The 27,181-nt window shown below is 43.8% G+C and overlaps 1 protein-coding gene and 1 non-coding gene across 3 annotated transcripts in view; one reads left to right on the top strand and one right to left on the bottom strand.

Annotated features, from left to right (window-relative positions):
- The window catches only part of GRAMD2B (GRAM domain containing 2B), a 118,223-nt gene that overhangs the window by 13,074 nt on the left and 77,968 nt on the right, over positions 1-27,181 (bottom strand). For both annotated transcript variants that reach the window (XM_015540062.2, XM_007087807.3), the window contains exons 2-6: positions 14,908-15,027; positions 11,571-11,682; positions 8,668-8,734; positions 7,631-7,734; positions 2,312-2,407 (exon numbers count right to left, since the gene is read on the bottom strand). In XM_015540062.2, the coding sequence (XP_015395548.1) occupies positions 2,312-2,407; positions 7,631-7,734; positions 8,668-8,734; positions 11,571-11,682; positions 14,908-15,027 (499 nt within the window). The remainder of the gene's footprint in view (positions 1-2,311; positions 2,408-7,630; positions 7,735-8,667; positions 8,735-11,570; positions 11,683-14,907; positions 15,028-27,181) is intronic.
- On the top strand, positions 3,397-3,501 carry LOC122232072. The gene has a single exon (XR_006209405.1). It is a non-coding gene; the product is annotated as a U6 spliceosomal RNA (small nuclear RNA).

Here is a 27,181-nt window from a genome sequence, read left to right as displayed (position 1 = left end):
ATCTGTATACATGTTTTCTTCTCTTTTCCTCTGGTCTACAATCTCATTCACCTCTATCAGTTTTTATTCTGTTCCTGGAATAAACAAAATCTACTCCCCCACAACAGCAACAAAACCTTCAAGCCCCCTTTAAGTAATAAAGAAATGCTAAATGATATGAAAGCTCCAATACCCTGACACTGATGTCCCCAACAGGCAGGCAAGACCTGGGCACTAAGAAAAAAAAAAAAAAAAAGGCTAGTGATATTTGCCAGATCCTCTTTAAAACTTGTTCCCCACTGCCTACCCCTTTTCTTTTAAGGTATTTAACAATTCCCAAGGGTCTGCTTTCTCTGTTCTGACCTAGATTTCCACTAAAAATTTCCCAGAGGCTCTCACAGGCTCGTTCTTTTTCAAGCCACTTCCAGATTCTTCCTTGTACAAATATGGAGATTTTTCTAGTGGATGCTTACACACAAGCGATGGGAAAGAAGTGAAATCAGATTAGACAAGTAATTTGGAGACAAATGACATAAGGAAAAGTAATTTTACTCAGCGGTACGTTGAAGAAAATACTAAAACTCCCTCTTTCTCCACCTAGTAGAGCCACAAAATCTTTTCACATCCCCTTTTCAGAAGTCTGTGATTATCCCTTTCACTCATCAAGGAGAGCACTCGATATGCTTTTTTTTTTTTAATTTCTTTTTTTAATGTTTACTTATTATTGAGAGACAGAGAGACACAGATCATGAGCAGGGAGGGGCAGGGATGGGGGAGACAAAGAATCCAAAGCAGGCTCCAGGCTCAGGGCTGTCAGCACAGAGTCCGATGTGGGGCTTGAACTCACAAACTGCGAAATCATGACCTAAGCCGAAGTCGGATGCTTAACCGACTGAGCCACCCAGGTGCCCCTCCATATGCTTTCCAAGCAAGCATGTATTCCAAAGTAGTTAATACTATGGGTTCTGCATTAGACCTACTTGCAGAGTCTGGCTCTGACACTCAGGAAGTAGGTGACATTGGGCTAACAGCCCCACCACTCTTGGCTTCAGTTTTCTTTTTTTAATTAAAAAAATTAAAAAAAAAATTTTTATTTTGGCAGAGAAAGGGCAGAGGGATAGGGAAAGAGAGAATTCCAAGCAGAGTTCATGTGGTCAGCGCAGAGCCTGAGGCAGGTCTCCATCCAGTGACCCTGGGATCATGACCTGAGCTGAAATCAAGAGTTGGATGCCCAACTGACTGAGCCACCCAGGTGCCACTTGACTTCAGTTTTCTTGACACCTACCCCTAATAGGTAGCAGTGTGGAACAAATGGGAAAACAGAAGGAAAGTGTTTAGCATATGCGTGGCGAGAAGTACATGCTTATTAGCCATTAATGTTAACATTTTTTTTCCAAAATATTAATATATTTCCTACCACGTCAGAATAGCCTCTTATATCTTTCCTTCACTCTGCTTCCCTCTTCAATTTATCCAGTTTTGTTGAAAATGGAATGTAGCTTTTATGCTTTCATAGAAATATTCAGTAAAATATTAAAACAATTAATTTCAAGGGGTGCCTGGGTGGCCCAGTCAGTTAAGCGTCCAACTTGGGCTCAGGTCATGGTCTCATAGTTCGTGGGTTCGAGCCCTGCGTCAGGCTTTGTGCTGACAGTTCGGAGCCTGGAGCCTGCTTCGGATTCTGTGTCTCCCTCTCTCTCTGCCCCTCCCCTGCTCATACTCTGTGTCTCTGAAAAATAAACATTAAAACAGTAATTTCCAGTGACAAATGAGTAACCGTAGAATTCTACTCCCTCTATCTGGCCAAGGTGAAATCAACACCACTCTACATGTAGGTATTTCTGGTTGCACACGTTTGGGGCAGCCCAGCAGTACCGAGCAGCTCTAGAATTTCTATACAGAAGAACACAAGACTTAAAGCAACCTGGAAGCAAAGTGGGCCTAGGAACTGGTCCTGAAGCCACATGTGTACAGCAAGAACCAAGTTTATGTATTTGGGATGGTTCTGGAGAAATACCAAGGGAGAGTGTGGGGGGGGCTCTTCAATATCACCCTGCCTCACCCCATCAACAGTGGGGTGGTGGTGGCTGTTTCAAATATTAAATATTGGAGAAAGTGATATATCAGTTTAGCCTGTTCTAAGAGATATTAGGGAAAGGGAAGCTGGGAAAGAATTTTTTTTTTTTTTTTGACCTTGATCAAGCAAGTCTAATGAAGTCAGCAGAAAATTCAAAATTGTCAACAAGTGTATGAGAATAAAGTTCCTTGTGAGGGGAAACAACACTACAGAAATAGGACAAAGGAAAGGCACCTTGCTCTGAGGCGTACTCACCCGGTCTGTGACTGTCGCTATAATCAGGGCATTTGGCACCAGAAGGGCAGTTTTGGTTTTCTTTATTAGGGTGACGGAGAAAGCCGGAATAGAGATCTGAAACAGGGTCAGTGAGTTAATACGGGTTCAGGCTTCATAGGACAGGACTTCAAATCGTCATATTCAAGGGAAAAATTTTTTAAAGTTTAACTAAGAAATCAAAACCAGCAGTAAGCTCTCCAGCCTCCAAGAAGAAAAACCAGTCTCCTCAAAGTTCTGTTTACACAGCCAGAGGGCAAATGGACATCATCAATTCTACTTCAGGGCTTGGTGGGAAACCTTCATCTTGAAACAAGGGAATGAATGCAAAGAAGCACAGTCATTTTAAAGACAGGCGCAAGGCTCTAAAGCAGTTATGTGGACATCCACTTGGGGTTAATCTCCGCATACACTGCTCTCCTACATCCTGAGGCACATGCGGGTAGGGAAAACACTGAATAGCACGGGTAGACACAAAGTCTGGGACGTGAATTCTCAGCTCAGTTCTGAAAAAAGAAAACCTTGTTTTAAATGAAACTGGAGGCCAGAAAGGGGAGCTCTTGTGCCCCCACCTCTGGCCCTCAGTTGCAGACTCCAACAGGAAGAAGCCCCCCCTTTACTACTCACACCAGCTGGAAGAATTTCTCCTTGCCCAACAACAAGCTCAGCCAATAAGAAAATACATCTGATCCCGTGAGAAGCCCTGAATTCTCACTTCCCTCCAATGGGCTTGTGTTCAGAGCAACCATTCCCAACTTCCTCCTTTTCTCTGTAATTTAACTTTCCCTCCTTTGATCTCCAGACTTGCCTATGATTTGCCATAGCCTGCATGTCTCAAAGTGCTATTCCTGAATAAACCCATTTTGCTGATAAAACAACTGGCTGTTTTACTTTTAAGGTCCACGCTATGTGACCTACTCAACCTTAAAAGCTACCCTTTCTAAGCCTCAGTCTCCTGATGTGTAAAATGGAGATAATCTTACCTTTCCCCAGGACTTTCTGTTGATTAAATGAGGTAATATATGGAAAATGCCTAGCCTTCATTAAGAAAGTCACTCATTGTACTCGCTTAGGAAGCCTGTGCATAGACTAAAATTACAACGATACAGAGAAGATTAGCATGGCCCCTGCACATGGATGATGTGCAAATTCATGAAGTGGTCCATATTAGAAAAAAAAAAAGTCAGTAATTTCCTTATTTGTCTCCTAAAAAAAGATTGGGTAAAATAAAAGAACTCTAACTTCTTTTCTGGTACAAACAATAGAGAATTAAAACAATGACAAATGAAGCAGCTACCATTTATTCCTTCCTAGTCACCAAATGAGAATGTCATCTAATTATGACAGTCCTGGGAAGGAGTTAATCTTTTTAAAAAAATGTTTTTAGGTTTATTTTTATTTTTGAAAGAGAGCGAGAGAGCAAGCAGGGGAGGGACAGAGAGGGGGACAGAGCATCTGAAGCAGCGAGTCCGATGTGGGGCTCGAACTCACCAACTGTGAGATCATGACCTGAGCTGAAATCAAGAGTCAGATGCGTAATCGACTGAGCTACCCAGGGACCCCAGGAAGGAGATATTCTAAGACATAAGGAAATGTGTTTCAAGAGGTATGTGACTTGCCCAAGGTCATAAATGTAACAGGTTACAAAGATGAACCAATCTGTTCTAAGATGTGCGTTGTTTTTCATACAATGTACTACATGCATGGACCAGATACTATAAAGACCAGATATTCCTGATACTTTTATGTTATATCCCTCCAACCCACTTTGGATTCACAGAGAAATGGATAATATCCCTTTGATCCTGGAAAACAGAGTAACACACATCCATGGCAAAATGACCTGACTCCCTCCATGGGTACACAGACTCACACGTACATTTTGTAAAAATGCTTTGCATATTCTAAAAGAGAACAAGGTCAGTGGAGGGAGAGGAGGGCCTTAGGTTAGTACTGCCAACTTGAAGGAAGAAAAAAGAGCTTTTAATTCTGAATACTTACATTCCCATATTTAGGCTTATGAGATGGCAATGTTCTATTCCTCAAAGTTCCAGATAGGAAGACTATGGAAGAAGGAGAGGCTAATCTTTTTTAAGTTTATTTATTTATTTTGAGAGAGAGAAACAGAGAGAGAAAGAGAGAGAGGCAGAGAGAATCCCAAGCAGGCTCCACACAGCGCAGAGCCCAATGCGGGGCTCAAGCTCACAAATTGTGAGATGATGACCTGAGCCCAAATCAAGAGTTGGATGCTTAACTGACTGAGCCACCCGGGGGACCCCGAGGGGCTAATCTTAATGAGACATTTGCTAAAAAGTATTTTGTTAAAGAACTCTACCCTCTAAAATTCTGAAGAATGAGATGACTCCTAAGTTTTAAGTTGGGATACCAAGATGGATGAGGATATAAAAGTGAATCTAATTTTGTTTCTGAGCAGTGACACAAACACACAGAAACTAGGGGCTATAAATTTGGGTATCTTCATAACCTAGGGCATGGAACACCTTTAACAAGGAGTTTTCAACCAACAGTTTCTTAAGTATAAAATGACAGCCAGATCACATTTGAGAAATAAAGCATCAATCACTTTTCCGTTTGGGCCTAGATGGAATCTTATACGTGCATTTAATGTTACCAGCATCTGAAAATACTGCCAGAATGATCAAAAGGTCCTGATTACATTTATTAATATTTTTCCAGGGGAGGGTGCCTAGAAAATGTCTCTTTCTAGAGTGCACTGTTTGGTTGACTTTAGTTCATATCGGAAGGTGTTGGACCCAGTAAGGAAAGTCTGCCCCAGATCTGAGGACCCAATCTCCCTGACACCATCCTCAGAGGGGAAGAAACGTACAAATCACTCTCATGGTTCGTATTTCCCACCTCCTGGTAATTTCCAGTCTCTTGTCTCTTAGAGTAGCTGTAGCACATCCAAAAGACCCACTACCTGGTGTTGTCCCTATCACTCTTTTTGTCGTGAGGGCATATCCTTAGCCAGTATCAGGGCGACACGACCATCCAGCCAAATTAGGACTTCGTAAAAATAAGCTTAACTCTCTAGGGCGGTGGCAGCCCCAAGAGTCTGAAAGATGGCACATCGCTTCATGTTCAAGGCATGTGTTTCCACAACTGTGACAACAACAATGTACAGCCAGCCATTTACATTTGGTCACATGCCTTCCCAAATAGCATCCCCAAAATAACCCGGGGAACTGCTGTCCCCATTCCATTCGTCTGGACAGTGTGCCTCAGGGAAACTGAGTCATTTAAATGGCACCACTCAGCTAAGAGGCAGAACTGGTCCTCCTCCCACAGGACCTCTGCCTGACACGATTTTTTTTTAAAATGTGTATTTATTTATTTTGAGAGAGAGAGAGTATGTGAGCAGGGGAGGGGCAGAGAGAGAGGGAGAGAGAGAATCCCAAGCAGGCTCTATGTTGTCAGCACAGAGCCCAGCGCGGGGTTTGAACTCACGAACTGTGGGATCATGACCTAAGCCAAAATCAAGAGTCAGACACTTAACTGACTGAGCCACCTAGGTGCCCCTGACAGGATGCTTTTGATATAAAAAAAAAAAAAAGTCTTAGGAGCAGAACAGAGAGACAGTACAAGCAGGCCTTTCATGCCAAACTACCCAGAAATGGCCCTAGTATTGAATGTATTGTCCATTTAAGCCCTTATGGGGGTCCTCTGAGGCAGGTAGTATATGTGCCTTCTGGTGCAGAGGAGGAAGCTGAGGCCTAGCGAGGCTAACTCACTAGGTCACAATAACATGCCAAGGGAGACGTGTAGCCAGGACTTGAACTCATTCATGGTTTGTGAGTTCGAGCGCTGCATTGGGCTCTGTGCTGACAGTGCAGAGCCTGATTGGGATTCTCTCTCTGCCCCTCCCCTGCTCCCCTGCTCATGCGCACTCTCTCCCTCTCAAAATAAATAAGTAAACTTAAAAAACAAACAAGAATTCCCCCATCCCTTCCATCCTTTAACAAAGACTAAGTCTTTGTTCACGAATGTCTCTGGACGTGCTGCTTTCATCAGAGATGTTGGCTCTGTCTGAATTCCTGAGAATTAGCCTATCACGCTGAGCAGGAGGTCACTGCTACCCAATCCCTTCCCTACTCCATGAACAAGTTCTTATAAATGAGAAATCTAGAAATACAGTGGAGCACTGCTTAATCGTGCTTTGTGTGATACTGATTCGGGTAATAGTGTTTACCAAAGTATGTGTATCTAAACACGACTCTTTATGATTTGGGAACAACATTAAAATAACACGTCTGACCTGAAGAGTGGTGTGCTAGTCTGTTGACCCAACACCAGCAAAATGGAGAATTTCCATTGTATTTGTGATGTGGTCATTGTCTAAAAGCCTGACAGGCGCTTTAGGGAGACTATTTAAATAAAACCTATCTACCACTCACAACAAAAGGTTTTCAGTCAGCGACTTCATGGATATAAAAGCTGCTTATTTACAATCATGAATCAGAATGGTTCAAAACTCATTAGGTCACACGACCCTAAGAAGGTGTTTCTCTGACTCCTCGCTGTGGTGGCCTGAATGGCGTGACATCGCCGGTCAAAGGGAAAGAATGTCAGTGGGATGGAATTATCTTTTTCCTTCTTATGACACAGTCCCAAGGTCTTTGCTTAGAAGCGCATTGGGAAAACTGCCAGTTCCTTCAAGCTACCCTCCTTAACAGCTCACGTGTCTTGGGCCTGTCCTCCCCTACATCTTTTTTATGAGAAGGACAAGTTGTCAGTTGTGGTCCACTGGGGATGGTGGGTGTTTGACTCTCCCAGACCAGGCTGTAAATGTTTCAGTTCCTGCTCACGTGGTGCTGGTGATGCTACAAACTGAGCTCTAATCACTAGCTTATTGATAGGCTTGTTTTTCTACGTGTCTCTGACTGGTAACTGCTATGTACACAGTGCAAAAATCATTATTTATTTAAAAAAAGGTCTTGGGTGTAATATATGCCTTTGAAACAAATTATGGCACACTCTCCAAATGAATAGCTGTAAGAGGTCTCTGGTGACATCTGGGTAAAAAGGAGTTAGCATAGGGTTGTGGGAGAGATATATGTATATAGAGAAATACATCGAGAGTGGTCTTTAGGGGAAAAGGGAACTTAGTGTCATTTAATGGCATTTAGAACCTGTAATATTAGGAACAACGATAAAGGAAATAAACATATAAGGGTATGATAACAATACAAATATTTATAAACACTGTTACATTGAAAATGACTGATATTCACAATATATAATGAAGTGCGTAGCTTTGTTTTAAAAAAAACTTATACTAACCTTAGTGTCTTTTCCGAACACCTTGGAATGAAAACAAATCCAGTTTTCTGATACGAAGAGCTTCCCCTGGTATAATATCTCTTTCTGTAGAGCACACGTAAAACCTGGGAAAATACATACAGGTATAAGAGCATTTAGAGTTTCCAGGTAAAATAAAAATTGCGTATGTATGTTGGGGACTCAGGACTGGCAGAGGCAATACACTCGTACTCAAAAGATCTGTCACTTCGTTGTCAGTCATCTTTAGTGGAATAAAGATATGGGGAAGAGGGTTTGTGTTTTAATCCAAAGCCTTACACACATGAGTACAACAATGAAAATGGCAAGACAAGGCTATCACCGCAAATAAGAGTTCAAGAATGGAGTTTCAAGATGTCCTCTACTTAGGAAGGTACGTCAGCCTGTGCTAATGTCGGCAGTCCTGCCCCTCCTTCCCTGGGACTGTCACTAATGACTCCTTTTGAAGTGGATGATCTCACTGCGGGAAGCGCATGTGACCCACATGTTTGGCCATCATGAGAGGCATCCTGCCTCAACATCTGTATCCTGGAAGCTAGAATGGAACCTTGGTCTTAATGGACCTAAGAGGAGCTGAGTAGGTCCTAACTGGCGTGCTGGATAAGATGCTCCGGTGTGATAATCACGCCCAGTACAGCTCAGGGACGGACACGTGTCTGCACATGAGAATCTGTGTTTCCTTTCTGCCTTCTTCTAGTGGCCTCTCTTCCTCCAGCCTTGCTATCTGAAATCTCAGGACAGCCCAAATGCAGTGCACTGCAGCAGTGAATACAGAAGGTGAGGAGATCATTCCGGAATCATCTCGGAGGGTTCCCTGTCATGTGGAGGGATTCAGTTTCCCATTCTACTCTCTCGTCTTTCAAGATGCTTGATGAAAGCTGAATGAAGCTGCCATCACCGTTACATCATAACTTTCGAACCCACGTTCCCCTTGGTGATTCTGTTCCCAGACGGAGCCCGCTTTCTCTCCCCCAGCCAACTAGCGTATTTTCAAAACAGTCAAACAGGTCAGAACTTACTCTGCCTCAATGGTTCTTCAGTTGGGACATCAAGAAACAGCTTGTGGAAGTGCATGTTTGCCTTATACTACAAGGAGAACACAACACAGGCGTCACCGCTGGCATTTCTTGGCATAACATCACCAATTTTAACTTCAATGTAAATTACATAATAAATTTCCCCTCCCTTCACAGAGTATCTTTAGGAACTCCTTGTCTCTGATCGTACAGTCTTCGACACAACCCCTCAAAGAAGGCAGGGCACAAAGGTTTCATTTTCCAACAAGATAGTGACTTGCTGGTTGGAAAGACATGTGAAATCATGCTGCAGCCTTGTGCCAAGGTGGCTGGCCAAGGACGTTCCTAATAAATGACACGAAGGGATCTCACCAGGGAAGGTAGTAGATCCTAGGCCACTAAAGATCCAAGTACTCTAGGAGGACAGCAGTGGTTAAGAGCTCAGATAAACCTAGCTCAAGTCTTGGCTACATGTCCCCTTTGGTGTGTGACTGTGACCTAGTGAGTTAGCTTTGCTGGGCCTCAGCTTCCTCCTCTGTGCCAGAAGGCACATATGCTACCTGTCTCAGAGGACCGCCATAAGGCTTAAACGGACAATACATCCAAAAGACCCACTACCTGGTGTTGTCCCTATCACTCTTTTTGTCGTGAGGGCATATCCTTAGCCAGTGTCAGGGCGACACGACCATCCAGCCAAATTAGGACTTCGTAAAAATAAGCTTAACTCTCCAGGGCGGTGGCAGCCCCAAGAGTCTGAAAGATGGCACATCGCTTCATGTTCAAGGCATGTGTTTCCACAACTGTGACAACAACAATGTACAGCCAGCCATTTACATTTGGTCACATGCCTTCCCAAATAGCATCCCCAAAATAACCCGGGGAATTGGTGTCCCCATTCCATTCGTCTGGACAGTGTGCCTCAGGGAAACTGAGTCATTTAAATGGCACCACTCAGCTAAGAGGCAGAACTGGTCCTCCTCCCACAGGACCTCTGGCTGACAGGATTTTTTTTTTTTTTAATGTGTATTTATTTATTTTGAGAGAGAGAGAGAGAGAGAGCATGAGCAGGGGAGGGGCAGAGACACAGGGAGAGAGAGAATCCCAAGCAGGCTCTATGTTGTCAGTACAGAGCCCAGCGCGGGGCTTGAACTCACAAATTCTGAGATCATGACCTGAGCCGAAATCAAGTCGGGCACTTAACTGACTGAGCCACTCAGGCGCTCTCTGACAGGATGCTTTTGATAAAAAAAAAAAAGTCTTATGAGCAGAACAGAGAGACAGTACAAGCAGGCCCTTCATGCCAAACCACGCAGAATTGGCCCAAGATCGCCATAAGGAAGAGCTTTAGAAAGGTCCTAGAGGCGATCGATGGGGCCCCGCAAGTCAGCTATTTTATAAACGCCTCATGTAAAGTAGGTTATCTCATGCTGCTTCCTAAAAGTACATTTTGCATCCAGAAAGTTACCCAGATTAAAGCGAGGTATTCCAAGGAGGCTTTCCTGAGATTCTTTTTTTCTTTTTTAATGGCTACAGTGAGCATTGGTTGCATGAGTTGATTTAAAAGTAACCTGGGCCAAGGGGCGCCTGGGTGGCTCAGGTGGTTATTTGTTCGACTTCTGCTAAGGTCATTATCTCCTGGTTCTGGATTTGAGCCCTCTGTTGGGCTCTGTGCTGACAGCTCAGAGCCTGGAGCCTGCTTCGGATTCTGTGTCTCCCTCTCTTTCTGCCCCTCCCTTGCTCGTGATCTGTCTCTCAAAAATGAAAGCATTTAAGAAAAATAACCTGAGCCAAAAAATCCAAAAAACAACCTGGAACATGAAGTCTTCACAAATGTGAATGTAATAAACGGAAGAAAAAAAAAAAAAGAAAAAAAAAGGGAGTGGAAATGATGTACATTAAAAGGGACAGATAGGGGCGCCTGGGTGGCTCGGTCAGTTGGGCTCAGGTCACGATCTCACGGTCCGTGAGTTCGAGCCCCGCGTCAGGCTCTGTGCTGACAGCTTGGAGCCTGGAGCCTGCTTCAGATTCTGTGTCTCCCTCTCTCTCTGCCTCTCCCCTGCTCATGCTCTATCTCTCTCTGTCTCAAAAATAAATAAAAACATTAAAAAATTTAAAAAAAAAAGGGACAGATAAATCCATTATTTGGCTCCTGACTGGATTCGTTTGGGGGGGGGGGGGCAAAAAACATTTATGCAGGCATTGACTACTGGAAGATTGTGGAATTCTGAAATGGATTTTATAGGAGTAATATTTTTGTGTATTTACTATTCAGTTAAATTTCTTGTGTGTGCCAATGGGTTTTTTGTTCTTCTTAGGAAACACATATTCGAGTATTTAGCGGGGGGAGCGTTAAAAAACAACCTCAAACTACTGGTCCCAGTAAGTATGCCACACTCCATGACACAGGACTGGGCTTAGTTACCTATCGGGGTGGGTTTTAGAGCGGAACTGAACTGCTTCTGGAGGAGAATCGTGACGGCCCACAGGTTTTCCTCTTCAGTGGGAAGCTGGGTTGCCTCCCATTCACACAGGTGCTGTATCACACTCTTTCATTTTGATGCAAGGACATCACAACTCTCTTAATCATTAGGCGAGCTAATTATCTTGGCTGGTTTTTAGACCAGCACATGACCACATAGGTCCCTGCTCTTGGGACACTTGTCAGAGTTAGGGGTCACGGTATGCAACTCACCGCCACCCAGGATATACCGGAAGGTCAGTGGGGAAATATGAAACTGATTAATAGTCGGCCGAAGGATCTGCATCCTATTCTGTGTTCCAGATTCTCTACTATCTGCCTACGAGAGTCGTGAACGGCAGGAAGATACACATTTGGGTCCTTCCTTTCCCTTGGCTCTAGGGGTCCCCCCATCCTCTGATCAGTGCAGTCCGCATTCCCAAGTTACCTGGCTGGAAGACGAAGACTTCTTCCTGTCCATCTTAGATTCATTTTTGCTTTCTGTTTTACAGTCGTTCTTATCACTTGCTAAAGAGGCACCATCAAAACTGGATTTTGACCTGAGCAAAGAGAACCCAGGAAGTCTGTAAGATGAATTGTTTAATGCTACTCATTAATCCTATTGTAATAAATCTTGATTAGCATGCCATCTCACAAGAAAACCTGACATTTGTTTGGTTTTGTTTTTCTGGACACCAGTGATCACTCCTAATACTCTAAGAACATGTACACAGCATAGTGTGTGGGAGACTGGGATGGTTTCACAGGGCCACAACCTCAATCTGCAGAAATGCAGACTTCTAGAAGGGAGAAATACAAAATGAATTGTGAAGGTAATTATACCATCTCAAAGGATTTTAAGCAGTAAAAGTACTGTAGGCAAATTATTAAACAAAACTGCAGCTATAATTCGATCAAAGAATATTTTCGTTTCAGAATTCTATTAATATTTAACATGGGTTAAATGAGTAGGGCATTGTATTAAAGGCCCAGAGGGACACAAGACGGTCTTTTTCCTTAAGAAGCCTGTGAATGCATCCAACATCTTTTTTCTAAGGCAGTACAAGACGTAGCACCCAATAATAATACATACCACAGCTATTAGGAGGAGGTATAGAGACCCTAAGTTCAAAAGGAGGTAAGAGGAGATCGACAGCACAACGTAGGTTTAATACACTGGGCCTCAGAGGATAAGCAGGAGTTGGGTATAAGGAAAAGAGAAACAAAACATCCCAGAGTGGGAAAAGAGTAGAAGTGAAATCAGGATAAAAATGAAGACCATGTTGTAAAGTCAAGTTTTCCTTTGTTCTACTAAGGACAGATGTCAGAGCTCCAGTATTTGTTTCTAAGGTGATTCTAGTCCTGGCTCTTCATCTGAGTAGGTGTGTGAATTTACACATATCTTCAACCTGACAGACAAACAGAATCATTCTCAAGTGGAATGCATGTATGGTTTTCAGAGATGTATATACAAACAACTTTTATGATACAATTATGTATTTTTTTTTCATTATGGGGAAAAATGGCACATGAAATCCATGATCCTATAGTATGATTCCTTAGAAAGAGGCTCAGTTAAAATGAGTATTTGGTTCGGGGCGCCTGGGTGGCTCAGTCGGTTGAGCGTCCGACTTCGGCTCAGGTCATGATCTCACGGTCCGTGAGTTCCAACCCTGCGTCGGGCTCTGTGCTGATGGCTCAGAGCCTGGAGCCTGTTTCAGATTCTGTGTCTCCCTCTCTCTCTGACCCTCCCCCATTCATGCTCTGTCTCTCTCTGTCTCAAAAATAAATAAATGTTTAAAAAAAATTTAAAAAAAAATGAGTATTTGGTTCAAAGCAGAGTTAAGAATCTTGAGTAATTCAGGTGGTACAAGGGTGTGACTGAGAGACAGAAATGACTGCAGTTAAGACTTCAGACTCTGGGTTTCTCAGCCCTGAAAAGATGGGCCAAATGATATTCCAAGCTGCTGCCAGCCACAACAGTTTGGGTCCATGATGCTCTAACCACAGGTGAAATACCTCTCATTGATTCCAGGTGTCAGATTTGGATTTAGCTACTGGCCACTGAACCTATTCGCAGATACAAATGACTTTGGAATTCTAGGGATTACTTTTTTTTTTTTTTTGAAATTATGAGTAAACATTTGTAGTCAAAAATAAAATTATTTTTACAAATGGCAATTTACCTATTAGTATACCATCCACTAATCCGAATTAATTACCACGACTGATTCACACTAGTAAATGTTAATGGAATCATCAAGGCAACGATCAGCCCTTTTGAAGGACTGTAAGCAAATTCTGACAGGCAAGGCAGATGTACCCCTGACAAATTCAAGAGGCGCAAGCAGAAGGGGCTTGTGTGCACAGCACTGGTCTCTGGGGAAGGGGTGGAAGGGGCGCTTATTTATATGGCATTGGTATCTTTGTGTCTACTCTGTTACTCTCACATCTCACAGATCACTATGCGCAGGACCGGAAGTCAAGTGCAGAATGAAAATGTAGGGCCTCTTATTCAAGTATTAGGAATTTCCAGACAGGGCAGAGCATTAAATCAAGCGTGGGGCTCTTTGCAACTGCACAGATGACACACCCACACCGTTTGACAAACACGCCCTCATGATGAGTGTATTATTCTCACCCAAAGCCTGGGGGAGGCAGAGAAAAAGCCACAGTGTTTTTAAAGCGCCTGCTGGAGCCAGTCAATAATGGTGAAAGATACAAGAAACGGCATGCTTTGTGCGTTTGCTGGAGCCTCATTTGCTGAGTGAGGCAAGGTGCTCTGACAGCAAACAGCTATGGAGAGAAGCGCTGAAAGTGAGATGTGTCCAAACAGCCATGCAGAACTGATGAAGAGAGAAGTGGAAGGGGCAGGAAAGAAAAACGTGGGGGAGAGAGAAGACTTAGGCTTGGTCTTGAGTGAAGGAAGGATGTGGAGAGAGGGAATGGGCTGTGTAAGCCAGGAAGGAAGGGAAAGGCAGGAGTTATTTAATTATCCTTTAGCAGAGGCCCGAAGACCCAGAAGGTACAGTTCTGACAGTTCCAGTAACAGAGACATGAACAATCGCTCCACCACTCAGTACAGACCCCTGGCTACATGCACCGTAACTGACCAGTGAAATGATCATTCTCTGATGAGGGCACAAAAACAACTCTGAGCTCCTACTTCTTCCTTGCATGTGAGAAAAAGCATGTAACAAAGAGTCTCTGAGAGTGACAGGGAACGCGCCTCATCTCAAAACTGCCTGTTCCCTTCTAGGCTCACGACCAAACTGCCGCTGGACCTACCAGCACCGGCCCCAAGAAACGGACATGCACACCCTGTCCGGGGATCCCAGGCAGGGCTCCCCCTCCGCTTTTTCGTGGCTGCCAGGAAAGCGAGACAGCAGGTGTGCACACGCACAGGCAGAGCAGATACTCCAACCTGGGCGGGCCGCACCAGCACCCCGGCCAGCCTTTCCAGGTGCTGTATCAACCTATGCCAGGCAATGGGCTATCCTGGCTTTATCACTTAGCAAAATCAGTCCTTGAAGAGAGGGGCAGGTGTTCTGCAGTAGGCTGGGGCAGGAAGGAGAAAGTAAGCTGCCAGAAAGGGATGAGAAAAGAAGGCACGCATCCGTGCGGAGACTGAGGAAAACCACCCCACTTCTTTCTCAGGGGGTTATCTGGTTACAGTGGATCCTCACTTGTGACAACGGCCATTGAACTAGAAACATCAGCTCCTCCCAGCCACCCCTCCTCCCCAAAGGCCCCAAAGAACCAAGCGTCAACGTGAGGACACTCACCGCAAGGAAATGATTCTCTTCTGGTCTGGGGACTCAGCCTCGCAGGACGGGGTAGGGGACTGGGCTGTTGGCGACCTGCAGATCTTCTTTTTCTCCTCCAAACCATTCTCAGCCTCTGAGCTGGAGAAGAGAGAAAAACGTTTCACCTTAGACATCCAGGGAAGGGGGACGTGTGGAAGGAAAAACGATGAGAAAACCTTGCTTTCTGGAGAGGGGAATGATGTTCAAGCCCCACAACAGGCTGAAGTCAGCGTGGACAGCTGTGCGCTTTCCATATCTCCATTCTGAAGCCTCTCAGCTGGTGCCTCAAGGGCAGGAGCTCCAGGTCCTGCCTGCTGCTGCAGGTAAACATCTGACTTTGTGGGGACTTGGTGGCTGCCGGGCATGCGCAGGAGGGCCCCACGCTGCCCAGCTCTGCCCAGCTAGCATGCTGAGGTGACAGATCACCTGGAGGCTGGGAGGGCCCCTGCACACACGTGCACAGCACACAGGCTCACAGCCAGCTGTGAGCCTTTCTGCTGGGAGCCCCCGCCCCTTTGTCTGCATTTCCTTTAACACCCAATGTTGTAGATATCTATAGGTCCCATTTTGGGTTGTCGATGTTTTAACCAAGGACCTCTCTAAGCAATTTCCAGTCTAATCTACACCGCCACCCAGGCTGGGTAGGAATTATTACTCCCAGATTACAGATCTGGAATCTGAGGCTCTCACTTATCAACTTGGCCAAGTTCACAGAATCAGAATGGTTCTGAGTTGGGAGGCCTCTGGGTCCACACTCACCCTCCTATTCTCTAACTCTTCTTCCTGCCATCTACCCCCCTCCCCCAGTCACTGGTCCATCCATCTAGCCCCCTTATTAGCTCTTTAGTGTGAGAGCTCCAGGGCGGGGTGAGGATCTTATTGCCTTTTATACTGACCACAGAGTCTAGGTGAGTGCTGGTATATAATCACGATCACTAGGCTTTTAGGGCTGACCTTGGTAAACGAAGGACTAGAGGCAAAAGCAAGTCAGGATGGTTTGCACGCTGAACCACAAACCAATGGAGGTAATGAGTGTGGTGGCTACAGGAGCTGAGTTCCCTCAATGTTAGGGACTGGGGACACCAATTCCAATACGAGCAAGAGGAGAGAAAGGAAGGCGGGAAGGCACATACACGGTGTTTTAATTTCCATGGAGCAGACCTTCTTTGGTGTCAGTCTGCAAAGCACAGGATTCACAAGACAGATTTCTGAGAATGTGACAACACCACGGTGGCTGAACAGAAAGGGAAAATATGAAGATAGCGTCGCTATGATCGTTCGGCTAATTTTAATCCCCATTCACCACCTACTTGGTGTCTTCACCTGCAGATGACCACACAGGCAGGAAATGTCACCGGTTAGTTGAAGTTTTGTGGTTGCTTGCTTAAGACACTTTTCACAGTATTTGAGGTTGCCAGCCCATACCAGTAACACTGCTGTAGTGTCACCATCAACACCAAGGGTATTTGACAAGGTATCCAATGGACAATCCCTACATATGGTGGATGGATACTCTTATACTGTGGTTAGTATTTCTCTCTTCCTAAGTACATAAATATTCAAGGACGGGAGCCCAACTTTCCACTTCTTCAATTCTCAAAGCACTCAAAAGCACTTAAGCACATTAAAAGAATTCAGTCCATAAATGAATTGCATTATGTGATGAAAGGTAAAGGGAAGACTTTGAAATATTAATAGGAAAACACCGCTCTGGTTTAAAATAGAGGATTTTGTTTAATGTTAGCATCCAGTTTAATTCACAGACTCAGAGAATTTGGGAACTCTTAAGGGGCTTTAGAGCATATCTCTCCTAATTCCCCTCCCCAAGACACACACATTGATTCTTCAAAGGCATCAGACAGCAATCCACTTGAGAGCCCCTCTTGAAGTAGGGAGAATAAATCTGTGTGGACCCTCAATAATCCACTCAGCATTTATTTACATATTTACTGATTTTATACAAGAACCAAGCCACTGCTGTCCTATCCAGCACCTCTGTGTACTTAGAAAGAGCCTTCCCACTAAGAAGCACTCATAAAAATGTGCCCCTCTGGATGTAGCCCTAAGGGGACCTCAGCTCTAGGCAAATGTCTTATTTATCCAATTACTAAATTCCTTAAAAATGGGGAACTCGTGTGTTTTTTCCACAGCACTCAGCTCAGCATTTGGCTCATAGTGGTCCTTTTTAAAAAAAATTTTTTTTAAACATTTTATTTATTTTTGAGAGACAGAGAGAGACAGAGCATAAGCAGGGGAAGGGCAGAGAGAGAGGGAGACACAGAATCCAAAGCAGGCTCCAGGCTCTGAGCTGTCAGCACAGAGCCCGATGTGGGGCTCGAACTCACAAACCATGAGTTTGTGACCTGAGCTGAAGTCAGACACTCAACCAACTGAGCCACTGAGGTTCCCCTGCTCATAGTGGTCCTTAATACATGTTGACTGATATGGGATTCATCCTGTAGTGTCTCAAACACAAAGTGACACTGCTGTATGGGCTGATTTCAGTTTTAGAGTTTTGTTGACTTGAAGATGCTACGGAAAACTCAAGCAAGTTGATTCCTAATGCAGACGAGATCACTCCTGCAAGCACCCCTTACCTCTGACATCCTGTGGCGGCAGACTAAACTATGGACAATCCCAACAGCAGAGACTGCCAGTGTCTGAGTAAGCAGAGCGTGGGAGGGGAATGGAACGGTTCCTTGAGGCCCCTCAGTGGCTCTCAAGTTACCAGCCCTAAAGCTGAATTCACCAGCAAGGGAGAGGAAGTAACAGGTCTCATTTAAAGCATGAAAATAAAGAAATCAGGTTTTTTCGTTTTTTTTTTTTTTTTTTTTTTTTTTTTTTTCTTAGAGAGAAAGAGAAAACACCTACATGAGTCAGGGAGGGGCAGAAGGAGGCAGAGATCTTAAGGAGGCTCCATGCTCAGGACAGAGCCAGATGCGAGGCGCGATCCCAGGGTCGTGGGACCTGAGCGACCTGAGCGGAATCAAGAGTCCAACGCTTAAATGACTGAGCTACACAGGCGCCCCTCTTTCTTTTTTTTAAACAAGACAAGGCCTTTCAGGGACAGTGACTAGGAGGGTCAACTAAAAAAACCCCCAAACCAAACCAAAAGAATAATCTTTCTTTTCCTTTTCTTTCTTTCTTTCCTTCCTTCTTTTTCCTTCCTTCCTTTTTTCTTTTTCTTTCTCCTTCCCTCTTCCTTCCTTCCTTCCTTCCTTCCTTCCTTCCTTCCTTCCTTCCTTCCTTCCATGTATAAACTATTTATTCACAGACAAGGCCTAAAGATTCCTTGGACCCACCCACAGTATGGCCACAGCAGCCTGTGGTCTTTGAGTGCTGGCCTCGGACACGAAGTCCCCAGAGGGGTGCCACCTTCTTTGGGCCTGAATCTTCGCCAGTCACTCCAGGCCTTCGCGTAGTTTGGTGTTTGTACCATTGGCCAGGACCTGGTTGTATTTTTTCCATCCTTGACGTCCTTCCGTCTGTTGCAGAACAAGTCTGGGAGCTTATACTGGCATGGATTCCGCATCATGGTACACACACGGTCCATGTCGTCCTCAGTGAGCTCTCCTGCCCTACTGGTGAGGGTGAGGTCTGCTCTCCCCAACACCCCATGAGCTGATCTTTGCCCCACACCCTTAACTGCAGTGATGGCAAAGGCTGTTTTCCGCCAAATAATTGCTGCTGGCGTTGGGTACTTGCAAGACGTACTTGCTGGAACTTCTCAGCGATCATTGGAGGCGGCCCTAGTGGATGCCCCAGCAGTGGCACGTTCCAACCTTCCTCTTTCAACAAATGCTTATCAGAAGGGTTCCCGATGGCAGGGCAGGATGCTCAGGGCTGGGCACCTGAACAAACAAGTGGCTGGTGGTTTTAAGGATGCTTAGAAGCAGCAGCAGATGCTGGGGACAGAGGATCAATCTGTACTCGGCCTTGGCAAGTTATTTCTTCTCCCATCTCCAACCCAACTGAAGGGCCACTTATAGGCCCTGAAAGCTTTCAGTAGGGATTCCAGAGCAGTGAGACAGAGTCATGCTCATGCTAACCAAGCCGGATAGTACTGTTTAGGAGAATGCGTTCTTATCACCAGCTAGGAAGTGCTATTTTCAGGAAGAGACACTGCCCCGCACTGTTATGCAATCTACAAATAAAAACAAGGGTTGGACAATCCCTATCGACAGTACATTATGTGTCAATTCCCAGACCTCATTAATCTGATGATAAGATGATCAACCTTTCACCATTTTTCAGAATCAGAATTCTTACACGAAGCCAAGTCCCATTCATCCTGGAAAGAGTCTCTTTGAGTTTAAGGTAAACTCCACTCTCCTTTCTCCTGTCACATTCATCTCCCAGGCCTTTTGTCCCTCATGCTGGGAATGAGTTGAATTTAGCCATCATCCCAAGCAAGTCCCAAGCAGAAGGCATAATTCAAAAGTTACAAGCTGTCCAAGCAGCTACTGGGCAGAATGAGGATTCAGTTGCATCTCATGTGAGTGAATGGGCTGTGTCTCCAGGTAAATGAGAACTGGTGCCTCCCTGTGGTTTAGTCCAGGTAGCTGTGTACCTTCCCAATTCCAGTGGTGAATTCCTGTGTTTGGACCTACCTTCAAGTTAAATCGGTCTAAGCGAAGGCATAAAAAATGTCATAAACTCCCTTATGGTAGTGTGGGTGAGGGTAGGTTTATATCCATTGTCACTTAAACAAAAAAATCCCTGATCATCATATCCTGAAACCACAGTCTTGACCAACAAAGTTTGGAAGTGACCTGAGGATAGGCTATGTTTCCCCAGACAGTCTCCATGAGATAAAATCCTGGAAATGGGACTGTTGTGATGAAGGCCAGGTCTGTCACAGTACAGTGTTGTGCTGAAATGCTGTACTGAACACTCATGTGCACCCGGGCAAGCCAAGGCCTGGGGCACCAAACCCTTGATTTGGGTGTGCTGCTTGCTTAGTGGGTTCAAGACTGGCTGGCAGGCAAGGGTGGCAATTTGTGAGAAGCAAAAGATGGGCTATAAGGACAGAGGAGGGCTCTGGGGGTGGGTGGGCAGCAGCCACAGTACAAACTGGGACTTCACAGGAACCATAAGGGAACAGAATGGGGTGCAAAGGTGCAGGAGTTGGTGATGGAGACCAGGGCCCCTCTAAGACCCCTCAGCGTCTCCAATTACAAAGTAAATGCCAGATCTCCCCAATTAGATTTTTGTAAGTCAGGAAAAAGAGTTTCATTTGTAATTCAGATACAGTCTGTCTTGGTCTAGAAGCTTTACATTTTATTTATCTATCTACATATTCATTTCTGAGTATTAGAAGCAGAAGGCATAATTCAAAAGTCACAAATGGAGCTCTGAAAACTGTAAAACATTGACGAAAGAAAGAGAAGAGGACACAAGTGAAAAGACAGCCCGTGTTCATGGATTGAAAGAATATGGTTAAAACGTCTATCCTATCCAAAGCCATCTACACAGTCAGTGCAATCCCTACCAAAATACCAACAGCATTTTTCACAGAACTAGAACAAATAATCCTAAAATTTGTTTGGAGCCACAAAAGACCCCAAATACCCAAAGCAATCTTGACAAAGAAGAGCAAACCTGGAGACATCACTATCCCAGATTTCAGGATATACTACACAAAGCTATAGTAATCAAAACGGTATGGTACCGGCACAAAAACAGACACATAGATCAATGGGACAGAATAGAGAGCCCAGAAATACACCCACACTTATATGGTCAATTAATCTATGACAAAGGAAACAAAAATGCACAATAGGGAAAATATAGTCTCTTCAATAAATGGTGCTGGGAACAATGGACAGCTACATGTAAAATAATGAAACTGGAACACTTTCTTATACCATACACAAAAATAAACTCAAAATGGATTAAAGACTTATGTGTGAGACCTGAAACCATAACACTCCTAGAAGAAAACAGAGTGAGTAATCTCTTTGACATTAACCTTAGCAACATTCTTCTAGATATGTCTTCTTGGGCAAAGGAAACAAAAGCAAAAATCAACTATTGGGACTACACCAAAATAAAAAGCCTGTATACAGTGAAGGGAACCATCAACAAAATAAAAAGTCAACCTACTGAATGCAAGAAGCTATTTGCAAATGATTTATCTGGTAAGCGGTTAGTATTCAAAATACATAAAAAACTTATACAACTCAACACCAAAAAATAAATAATCTAAGAAAATGGGCAGAGGACCCGAATAGACATTTTTCCAAAGAAGCTATCCATAAGGTCAAAAGACACATGAAAAGATGTGTCTAATCTTCACCAGTCATCAGGGAAATGAAAATCAAAACCACGGTGAGATATCACCTCACACCTGTCAGAATGGCCAGACTTAAAAAAGACAAGAACTAACAAGGGCTGGTGAGGGTGTGAAGAAAATGGAACCCTTGTGCACTGTTGGTGTGAATGTCACTTGGGGCAGCCAGTGTGGAAAACAATATGGAAGTTCCTCAAAAAATTAAAAATAGAAATACCATACAACCCAACAATCCCACTTCTGGGTATTTGCCCAAAGAAAACAAACATACTGATTTGAGAAAATATATGCACCCCTATGTTTACTGCAGCATTGTTTACAATAGCCAAGCTGTGGAAGCAGCCCAAGCATCTATCGATGAATAAAGAAGATCCAGTATAGATACACAATGGAATATCACACAGCCATTAAAAAGAATGAGACCTTGCTATTTGTCACAACATGGATAGACCCAGAGGGTATTGTGCTAAGTGAAAGAAGTCAGACTGACAAAGACAAGTATCTTACGATTTCATTTATAGTGGGAGTCTAAAAAACAAATGAATAAATACAATCTAAAAGCAGAAAGAGACCCATACATACAGAGAACTAAGTGACAGCTGCCACAGGGGTAGGGGTAGGGGTAGGAGTAGGAGGATGGGGAAAACGGGTGAAGGGGACATTCCGGCTTCCCGTTATGGAATGAGTAAGTCGGGGATGAAGGGTAGAGCACAGGGAATACAGTTGGATGGTATTTAATACTGTACGATAACTGCACTCATGGTGATCACAGCATAAGGTATAGACCTGTGGAATCACTATGTTGTACACCTGCAACTCTGTCACATTGTGTATCAACTAGACTTCAATTAAAAAAAAAAACTTACAAAAATGGGGCACCTGGGTGGCTTAGTTGGTTGAGCTTCTGACTTCAATTTCAGGTCATGATCTCACTGTTCTTTTTTATTTACTTTTTTTTTTTTTAATGTTTATTAATTTTTGAAAGACAGAGAGAGAGCACAAGCAGGGGTGGGGTAGAGAGAGAGGGGGACACAGAATTCAAAGCAGGCTCCAGGCTCTGAGCTGTCAGCACAGAGCCCGACGTAGGGCTTGAACTCACAAACCACAAGGATCTCACTGTTCTTGAGCTCAAGCCCCACGCTGGGCTTACTGGTGCCAGCATGGAATCTGCTTTGGATCCTGTTTCCTCTTCTCTCTCTGCCCCTCCCCTACTTGTGATCTCTCAAAAATAAACTTAAAAAAAAAAAAGTTACAAATCAAAAACCAAATCTCCTTTCTATCCCTATTTCACGGTGGCCCTGTTTTTCTCCAAAGAGGCACCCACTACTGTTCCTGGCAACTGTGTGTCTTTCCAGGAAGAGGCTGGGCACATCTGAGTGTGTATTTTTAAAGCACAAATGATACCATGTTATCATATAGTTTCCTTTTCTTCTTCTTTTTTTTTTTTTGTTTATAAAGGTGCTCTTTCCCTATCAGAATATACAGGGCTTCCTCATTCTTTTTAATGACTGCATGAGTTCCACTGTAAAGGATGAATTATAATTTAATCAGTTCCTTATTGATGGGCATTTAGGTGGATTTCAGTCTAATGACAAATAAAAATAACACCGCAACAAATATCCTTGTATGTTTATTATGTGTGTGAATATATCCATAGGATAATTTCCTGGAAATGGATCACCTGTGTCAAAACAAACACAATTTAAAACATTTATAGTTGTTGCCAAATTGCCCTCAGTAGAGGTTTTGTAAGCCACACCCACCATGTAAAACAGTGTTTATACATTCTTACTAGTAAAGTGTGAAACTAAAAAAAAAAATTTCTGAGTGCCTGGTACACAGGATAACAATAGTAATTTAATGACTCGTTTTAAATTTTTGATCTTTGCAAATGTGAGAGGTAAAGAAAAATCCCATTATCATTTTGATTTACTGTTCTCTTCTTATGAGTAAGGTTGAGTATGTTCTTATATATTTTTAAATTTCCTGTATTGTGAATTAGCTGCTTACATGTACATTTTGCCAATTTTTGTAATGGTCAATTGATTGAAACATTTAGGAGACACAGTCTTATCACAACTACATAACCAATGCTTGCAATATTCTAGAATCGACTTTTTGAATAAATGATGTTAAACAATTAGAAGTTCAGTGGATATTAGGGGTTGGCATAACATTAAAATAAAATGTTGGGGCACCTGGGTGGCTCAGTCGGTTAGGCATCAGACTCTTGATTTCAGATCTGGTGGTGATCCCATGGTTTGTGAGAGTGAGCCCCACATCAGGCTCTGTGCTGTCAGCACAAGCCTACTTGGGATTCTCTCTCATTCATTCTCTCTCTCTCTCTCTCTCTCTCTCTCTCCCTTTCCCTCTCTCTCTCTCTCTCCCCCTCTCTCTTTCTGTCAAAATAAATAACGGGGTATCTGGGTGGCTCAGTTGGTTAAGCGTCCGACTTCGGCTCAGGACATGATCTCACGGTTTGTGAGTTCGAGCCTCGCATAGGGCTCTGTGCTGACAGCTCAGAGCCTGGAGTCTGCTTTGGATTCTGTGTCTCCCTCTCTGTCTCTCTCTGCCCCTCCCTGTCTTGTGCTCTGTCTGTCTCTCTGTCAAAAAGAAACAATTAACATTAAAAATTTCAAAATAAATGTCTCTGACAAATAATAATAAAATATCTTTGACAAATTAACTTTTTTTTTTTTTTTTTTTTTTTTCCTGATGGGCTTCCTGGCAGATAGAAAAAAATGCCCAAAACATAGTATTCTTTGGTTTCAGTGAAACCTTTAATGAAACCTGACAGGCTTTCTAGTTCAAGAGGGAGAGATTGAGCACAAATGTTTGTCTCTCCTTTCTGAGCCCTTTAAAATAACTAAAAAATGTAACACTCCTGCTGATAATGGAGGGAAACCATCAACAGAAGCGTTAAGTCCCCAAATTTCTGTACTATGTAAAGTGGAAAGTAAAGTACAATATTAACTTGTGCAGCAACGTAAGGAAGCTGTACTTAGAACATGGGCGTTAATGGAAGATAAGAGAACAGTGATCTGGTCTATCAGAGTCCTGTGAGGTGCTGTAGGAGGAGGACTAAGAAGTGGATGAATACATGAGATTAAATTAAAGGTGTCAAGGCGATTTTATTATTTTATGCTATTTTATTTTATTTTGGGACAGCATGAATGGGGGAGAAGGGCAGAGAAAGAGTGAAAGAGAATCTTTTTTTTTTTTTCCAATATATGAAGTTTATTGTCAAATTGGTTTCCGTACAACACCCAGTGCTCATCCCAAAAGGTGCCCTCCTCAATACCCATCACCCACCCTCCCCTCCTTCCCACCCCCCATCAACCCTCAGTTTGTTCTCAGTTTTTAACAGTCTCTTATGCTTTGGCTCTCTCCCACTCTAACCTCTTTTTTTTTTTTTTTTTTTCCTTCCCCTCCCCCATGGGTTTCTGTTACGTTTCTCAGGATCCACATAAGAGTGAAACCATATGGTATCTGTCTTTCTCTGTATGGCTTATTTCACTTAGCATCACACTCTCCAGTTCCATCCATGTTGCTACAAAGGGCCATATAGTGAAAGAGAATCTTAAGCAGGCTCCATGCTTAGCATGGAGCCCAAGGTGGGGCTCAATCCCATGACCCTGAGATCGTGACCTGAGCCAGAATCCAGAGTCGGATGCTCAACTGACTGAGCCACCCAGGAGCCCCTGAATAAGAGTTCTTTAAATGCCTCCTCTGGACCCCCACTCCCATCATCAGACCTACCATCAAGCTGGCAGATACTTAGCCATGGAGGTGAGATACCAGAAAGGTTGTCAACTAAAAGACTGAACATACTTAGGTGCAGGGTACCCAGGATGGAGTGTGGAGCCCCACAGTGAATCCTTCTCATCCTCCCATTTGGAATCAAGTAGTCCCCAGGCTAGGCGCCAATCCACTACCCATGTCCTTCCATAGATCCCAGAACAGCTCTCTAGTCCCTCTTTCTGAAATAGGAGACGACAACACAGGACTGCCAGCCCCTTGAAGAAAGCCTGAAGACTTAACGAAAAGACCAACATAAACAAACAGCACTGTGGGGCTCCACACTCCATACTGGGTACCCTGCACCTAAGTATGTTCAGTCTTTTAGTTGACAACCTTTCTGGTACCAACAGCAAAGTAAAATCCTTAGGAAACAGACTTGAGAGCACAGAAGAAAACTTCAGACAGACAACCAAACAAGCACAAACCCATAGTCTTCTAATGCATATCTTCTGAGAGAGAAGATGGTACCCATGAACCAGATTATGGGGCAAGGGAAACCTTCCTTGACTCTTTAATTCTCTTTGTTTTTTTTTTCATAGTAAGTTTACTTATTTTGAGAGACAGTGAGCGAGCAGGGGAGGGGCAGAGGGGGCAGGGGAGACAATCCCCATGGGGTTCCACATTGTCAGTGCAGAGCCCAACATGGCGCTCAAACTCACGAACTGTGAGATCATGACCTGAGCTGACATCAAGAGTCTGACACTTAATTGACAGAGCAGAGCCACCTAGGAACCCCGACTCTTCAATTCTGAGTCCAAGTCCATAATAGCTTACAAGGCACCTGGTGACCTGCCTTGTCCACCTCTCCTATGCTCCTGACACCCTCACTCACCTCCCTTCAAGCACACCCCCAAACTCTCATGAGAAAACCTGTGCACTGGCTGTTCATCAGACGTAGGTTGATATACTATTGAAAAAGAGAAAAGAAAGGGGCACCTGGGTGGCTCGGTCGATTAAGCATCCACCTTCAGCTCAGATCATGATCTTACTGTTCGTGGGTTCAAGCCCCGTGTCGGGCTCTGGACTGACAGCTCAGAGGCTGGAGCCTGCTTCAGATTCTGTGTCTCCCTATCTCTGGCCCTCCACTGCACGTGCTCGCTCTCGCTCTCTCTCTCTCTCTCTCTCTCTCGCTCTCTCTCTCTCAAATAAATAAACATTAAAAAAATAAAGGGATAAAAGAGAAAATAGGACTTAGAGGGATATGCCTACTTAACATTGGGGGTAGGTAGAGGGAAGCAGGGAGTTAGTCTGAGTTGACTTATGTTCCATCAAAACAGGAAAGTGAAGAGATAAGGTTTAAAGTTTGTAAGAAAAAATATAAACATTTTTGTAGATAATGAAGTAACCACAAGAGGTAAATCAGGTACTGTCAGAAGAAGCTACCAGGGAGGCAGATGGAGAATGGGAGAGGCAGGAATTGAGTTCTTGATAAATTTTAATGCACTGTATTATTTTGTGAACATTTAAAAGCATGTTAGTATCCTTATAAAGAAGTTGTAAAATATAGCATAAATCATAAAAGTAGGTGAGTCTGCTATCCAAGTCCTTGTTTTCAAGTGTTTTTATTTTTTAATGTTTTATTTATTTTGAGAGAGAGGGAGGGAGGGAAGGAGGCAGAGAGAGAGAGAGAGAGAGTGAGAGCGATCATGAGTGGGGGAGGGGTAGACAGAGAGAATGAGAGAGAATCCCAGGCAGGCTCTGCACTGTCAGTGCATAGCCCAACCCAGGACTCAAACTCACCAGCTATGAGATCATGACCTGAGCCAAAATCAAGAGTCAGATGCTTAACCGACTAAGCCACCCGGGTGCCCCACTATCCTCCAATGTTTGAGTTCCTACTAAGTGTAAAATATACTGCCAGATGCTGCCCTCTTCAGGACTTAGCCTCTACAGGGAATTTTAATTTAGCACCTAAGTAAAGCATAATACAGGTTATAAGGGATGTCTACCACAAAGATAGTGCCTTGGGAATTCAGAAATCTCTTCCAATTGTCAAGAGGAAAACCAGGGAAGATTTGTGGAGGAAATAAGCATGATCACTGTGTGTGTGTATGGGAGCAATATGTCTTTTCTCATTTAGCAGACACATATTAAAGCTGTCAGAAATACATTTCAGTACAAGAAACCGGAAGTGTAAATTGTATTTCTATTTGTGCTGTA

This window comes from Panthera tigris, chromosome A1 (assembly GCF_018350195.1).
Source record: "Panthera tigris isolate Pti1 chromosome A1, P.tigris_Pti1_mat1.1, whole genome shotgun sequence".
In the NCBI taxonomy this organism is placed as follows: domain Eukaryota; kingdom Metazoa; phylum Chordata; class Mammalia; order Carnivora; family Felidae; genus Panthera; species Panthera tigris.
This window is presented reverse-complemented; position numbering and strand designations above follow the sequence as displayed.